Source organism: Sander lucioperca, chromosome 17, assembly GCF_008315115.2.
Source record: "Sander lucioperca isolate FBNREF2018 chromosome 17, SLUC_FBN_1.2, whole genome shotgun sequence".
In the NCBI taxonomy this organism is placed as follows: domain Eukaryota; kingdom Metazoa; phylum Chordata; class Actinopteri; order Perciformes; family Percidae; genus Sander; species Sander lucioperca.
Window position 1 is genome coordinate 15,088,171 of NC_050189.1, and position 6,000 is coordinate 15,094,170.

Genomic DNA, 6,000 nt, shown 5'->3' on the forward strand with positions numbered 1-6,000 from the left:
ATTCACTTGTTTGATTTTGAGAAAAACAGCAGACATGTTGGATCTCATTTCAAATTTTCCATTTTGAAATCCATCACAGAGTATAGCAGGCTCAGGAGCCCTGAACATGAAGGAGACACAGCGGGGCTGGGATCTCTTGACTGCTCTGAACCAATATATCTGAGAGGGAGTACTGGAAAAGTTGGAGCACAGCAGAGTGACGTCTTCTCCAGGCTGAACCTCCACAGTCTGAGACTCAGAAACTGAGACAGAGATCCAGCCTGAAACACAACGGACAGATTGAGTTCTCAGGTGATAATGCAACAAACACATAACAATTGTATTCGCAACTGAAATCAATTTTGCTGGTGGCTATTAAACTTCACACAAGTTAGCCATTAGAATATTTTGATGTGAGTACTTACTGAGGCTGCAGAGAAGTGAAGCTGTTACTATAGTAAAGCTCATCATTGTGCATAAGATCATCTTACTGCAATGACTCACTGAGCTCCAGGAACCAGGCTTAAAGAGGAAGGCGGGTTTTTCTTGTATTTACTTTGTCAATCACCAACCACACAACAACCCACCAAAGTACACCTCAGCGTCAGTCACACAATGCTCTATTTTCTGGGCAGTACAGAAATCAGCCCATGCAGCAACATGACAACGTGGCTGACGCTGAGGTGTACTTTGGTATTTTAGATATTTATTTTAGTACTCGTTGCAGCGTGCATGGTGCAAATGTAGCTATCTGCTAATATAGCTCTACCATCAGAGGCACCATAACTGTGGAACATACATATGTGGAACATAGAAAACATTTCAAATATGATCACAACTTTGTGCCATACAAGCAGTTATAATAGGCTGCAACTACTCTATATCCACGACGTTCCACTTCTGGGACTGCTCCGGTATCCGTAACCTTCTGCTTTCTTTGTGTTGGGAAAGAACTATAGCTAGACTATCTTTCCAATCAAATGTACATGTTCCACCAAAACAAGTTCCTCCCTGAGGCTATTTTGCAGAGGCACCGTTGCTCTGTCCGGCGCTTAGCACTGCCCCAGACGATTGTGATTGGTTTGAAGAAATGCCAATAAACTGTTTTTCTCCCATCCCGGAATGCTGTGTGGACTTGCCAGACCCTCCTCCTCAGCGCTGTGGAGGAAGGTCTGGCAATGCGAGACTAGGCTGCAACTGAATATAACATTACTACAAACTGTCTGCTCCTGTAACCTGTCTGCTCCTGTGACCAATTCAGTAAATTCAATCAAATTCTCAATGAAAAAATCAAATCCACTATCTGTTGAGCTGTACTGCACATTTGTACGCATCTCAGTTTAATGACACTGCCATCTGGCTGTGCAGGTATGAGGCTGCATGAGGCATATTTTCTGCATGCAGGGTGCAGATGTAGCTATGAAGGTAAAAGAGTGAAATGAGTGTGAGGAAATTGGACAGTGTCATCTGTAAAGAAGGTGACAGTTTGGAGATGGAGATACAGATGATGGGATTCTAACTGATTGCATTTCCTTAAGAAAAATATGTTCAGATTTGAAGAGAAAGCAGTAAAGCTTTGGTGTGAAAGTAGTACAGCTTTTGTCGCTTGTGGTTTTATTGCAGATAACTGAAGGCCAGTCTTCCTGTGGCTGTAAGTGTTATCACCACAGTGGAAAATGATGCGGAGAAGCACAACACTTGTTTTTGCGAACATGTGCATGCAAACACAGCCAGAGCAAAAAGCTAATTCTTTGTTTGTTTATGTTGGCATACTGTACAATAGAGACAAAAAATAAAAAGTCAGTATATCCAAATGGTGAAGGAAAATACAGTGTACCTCCCTGCAGACTCTCCCTATAAGGACATTTGACAGAGATCAGTTTCCTTCACTGGCTCCTCCTCCACCAAACCTTACATGTTTATTTTCATCTTCAGATTACGATCACGGACACTCACACAAAAAAGACAGAGACTGAGAGAAAGACGCATGTGAGAATTGAATCTGAACAGTATAAAGAAAATAATACATTTAATTTAACATTGAATATGTTTCTCCAAATTAGATTAAAAAAAAGTGATCTTAATGCCCTATGATTAATACACTGGGTATTTACTGGAGCAGAGCTGTATGCACCTATTTATAAATACAAAGAGAGGATCAGTAAGGATGCTTTAAGCTAAAGTCTAATGCAGACTACACAAACTTTGCATCTTCCAAAAACATTTTTCAGATTTGGGGCAAAACCTCTCATGTTGGCATAGAATCCAGGGGTTACTCTAAACCAAGGTAACAGTAAACTGAACGACATGGCTTCGAAGACAGTGAAACTAGACAGGTTTTTAAAGCAGCATTATTCTTGGTTATTGAAAAGAGCGAGTCATTTGGTGTTTGTGGTCATGGCTGAAGACTTCCTGTGATGGAACTCATACAGAACATGTTTGTCACTGCAGGGCGCTGGTTCATTCTATCGCTATTTAAATTATATATTTATTTATTTACTATACTTCCAGTCTGTAGAAATACAGAAGCTGATATGATTTTGTTTCTTTTTATACTTTGCTAGCCTGGGCTCGTCATTTTGATACCAGGTGTGCTCAGACCACTCTGTGCTGTCTCTTCCCCCCCCCGCCCCCGACAGACCATTAGACTCTCCATATGACTAAGTTTGACTTCATCATCGTCATCTGTGTCTTTGTGGCTCCTCCTCATCAAACATCAGATATGTTGTTGTTCCTCTCAGATAAAGATCGGAGGCAGACACAATGAGAGAGACAGAGACAGAGACTTTGAGTATAGGAACTTTATTTAATAAAAGATTGTTGCCATTGACTCTGACAGCAGATGAATATGATAAAGCATTAGTTACACTGAGCGTTGCAGTCCTATTGCTGCTTGTGTCTATCTGGTGGCAGCATACACAACATGTGGCTCCATCTCTCTCTCTGATGCAGGCCTGCGGCTTCTTTTGGGTTGCGCCTGGAAATTTAGAGCTGCGTAGTTCAGTTCATCTGAGCCCAGATCCTGTAAATCAGAGTATTCAGAGTCACACACTGAATCTCACACACACACACACACACACACACACACACTGTAGCTGAGTTTGCCAAAACTCTGTGAAATTTGTGAAATTGTTGGTAGTTCTATAAAGGAATCATTTAAACTAAAATAAGTGTTAACCACAGCATAGCTAAGAAAAACTCTGTTTAATGATTTAGACATAGGCCACATTATATGACAAACGCTCATTAACAGAACTAAGATTGCCACATCTTACAGAGGTTATATTTTGTTTTTAAATTACCATTTTCTAACTGGCAGGACGGCTACATGTTCTTTCTCATGACAAGATATCTTCTGGTTTAGCATCTTTAAAACCATAACACACAGTTTATATAAGTTAATGCTGGGTTCACCTTGTTTCTTTCTGGCTGCAGTTCTTCATTCACAGCTAAAGGGAAAAAAGACAAAAGTTTCATTAGTTTAATATTACTGACCATATACTTTGCTTTGGATTTATCCATCATGTGCATCATATTATAGAGGAACTGTACCTGTCTGAAGTTTCCTGATTTTAACAGCGAGAACAATGATGACTATAGTGAGGAAAACAGTCAGAACAGTCAGGATCACATTCATGATGTTTGTCATTCCATCTACAAGAAAAATGACAGAATAAATATCTGTTTTTAGAAGACATGGTTAAGATTTAAATTACTGGCTGTGTGGAAACTTGCACAGTGAAAAGGAGAACCTTACTTTCAGTCTTTGAATCCACTCCAATATTAGATACACTGTTACCTTTAAAACATATATAAATTACATAATTTGACACATATTTGTTTCTTATTTGTCTTCATGCCGTTTGTTTTATACTACTGTGAAAATAAATGTGAGAAACTATAAAAATGATGAGAAACACAGATCTATGAGGATTAACTACAATCTTACCTTGGAGTTGTAGATATATTGCATTGCCAAGGACTATATGGTTGCTTTGGTTAAATCCACAGAAATACAGTCCAGAGTGAGAGGAATTCACTCTTGTGATGTTAAGAAAGACAGTAGAGATGTTGGAGCTCATCTTAAATCCATTTTCAAATCCATCACAGTGCAAGGCTTCGCTATCAGACCCGTACATAGAGGAGACACAGCTGGGCTTGGTTCTGTTGATCACTCTGAACCATTCTGTATGAGTTTGAGTGCTGGAAATGTTGGAGCACATCAGAGTGACGTCTCCACCAGACTGGACCTCCACAGTGTGAGACTCAGAAGCTGAGACAGAGATCCAGCCTGAAACAAACAGCAGAGACAGAAAGAGAGTTATCCCTGAGTGTATAATGCAGCACTTACTGTATTAAGGCAACATTAACAATAACTCAGTTCTTATTTGAAAGTTGAAATTCTGGTGGGTTATTTGCTAGATGATTTGGTGCTGAGAATAACCAAGTATCAGTACTTACTGAGGCTGCAGAGAAGTAAAGCTGTTATCAAGGTGAAGTTCCTCATTCTGAGTTTAAACATTTCACTGCAAAGATAGTTTGTGCCGCTGAGCTCTTATAAAGGAGTTTAGAGAGGCGGGGTGTTTTTAGATTTTTATCTTGCCGCTCACAGCGACCTGCCAATGCAATGCCTTTGCATTTTTGTTTAGTTTATTGGTTTACACACATACAAATACTACAGATTAATATACACATAATCAATAAAATATGTTATGGAGGGATGCAAAAAAAACCTCAGAGGGGCTTAATCTGCGCACTCTCCAATGCATACTCCAATTAAAATATTGATAAGAAAAAAGAAGAGAAGAACGAGTAGAGAAAAAAAAGCCCAAACTAAAATTACACACAATATCAAATCAACAGAATAAATATGAAAGGTAAAATATTAGGAGTTACATGGGTTGTTTACAAGACGGACAAAAAAAAAAAAAAAAACCTTTAACAGCTTTCTTAAATTGGTAAAAGTGTTAGCTTTGAAAAATGTGAAGGCAAAGCGTTCCATATCACTGACCCTCTGTAATTTAGACCAAACTGAAGTTGAGATGTTCGACAGATAGGAGGCCTGAGTTTGTAGTTATTTCGAGTGGCATAATTATGAAGTTGGTATAACAGTAAAAAAAAAAAACAATGTTTGGGCATCTGGGTAGCTCACCTGGTAGAGCGCGCGCCCATATATAGAGGTTTACTCCTCGACGCAGCGGCCGCAGGTTAGACTCTAACCCGATTCATAAATGCCCTTTTCTGAGGGGCAGTTAAGCTCAGAAACGTTTGGTTCTTGGAGACCAGTGATGCCGGGTAACGCGTTACTTGTAACGCGTTACTCTAATCTGACCACTTTTTTCAGTAACGAGTAATCTAACGCGTTACTAGTTCCAAACCAGTAATCAGATTAAAGTTACTTATCCAAGTCACTGTGCGTTACTATTTTTGTCATTTTCCTTAGTAAAAATATATAGTTTTTACTTTCTTCTTGCATCTCGGGGAGTGAAGTCACGTATGCGACGACAAGTCACGTTTTCAGCATGAGGACAGGTCACGTGTACCACGCAGCGACACAAACGTAAACAACAATGGAGGGAGGAGAGAGATGCGCGTTTTCTAGCTGGAAATACAGTCACTATTTTGAGTTTGTGTCAGCTAAAGATGGCAATATTAAGGTTGGTTGTACACTCTGTGCTGGTGGCGACAAAGTGCTATCTAGCTACAAAAACACTACGTCAAATTTTAAGAAACATTTGGAGTCGCAGCACTGCAGTCAAACTTACAGAGCAAGTCCCACCAGGTGATGCGAAGCAGAGAGCAGGAGGTCCCCCACCACCCAAACAACAAAAGCTGGACTTCGGTGCAAAACCAGTAAGTGGGGGAGAGTTGAAGTATTTGGTCGGGCAGTATGTTGTAGAGGAAATGCTCCCCTTAAACACGGTTGACTCACCTTCGTTTCGTGCCATAATAAACAAGATCCCTACTACTGTTAATGCTGAGCTGCCTCACAGTAAACCGGTTGTCATTTTTATGTTGAGG

At 40.0% G+C, this 6,000-nt stretch overlaps 1 protein-coding gene across 1 annotated transcript; it reads right to left on the bottom strand.

Moving 5' to 3' along the window:
- Window positions 1-2,762: 2,762 nt before the first annotated feature.
- On the bottom strand, window positions 2,763-4,532 carry LOC116042336 (T-cell surface glycoprotein CD8 beta chain-like). The gene is made up of 5 exons (XM_031288489.2): window positions 4,441-4,532; window positions 3,929-4,270; window positions 3,532-3,633; window positions 3,394-3,428; window positions 2,763-3,001 (listed from the first exon to the last, which is right to left on the bottom strand). The coding sequence occupies exons 1-5, from the start codon at window positions 4,499-4,501 to the stop codon at window positions 2,879-2,881; spliced, it is 663 nt and encodes a 220-aa protein (XP_031144349.1). The 5' UTR covers window positions 4,502-4,532; the 3' UTR covers window positions 2,763-2,878.
- Window positions 4,533-6,000: the final 1,468 nt, after the last annotated feature.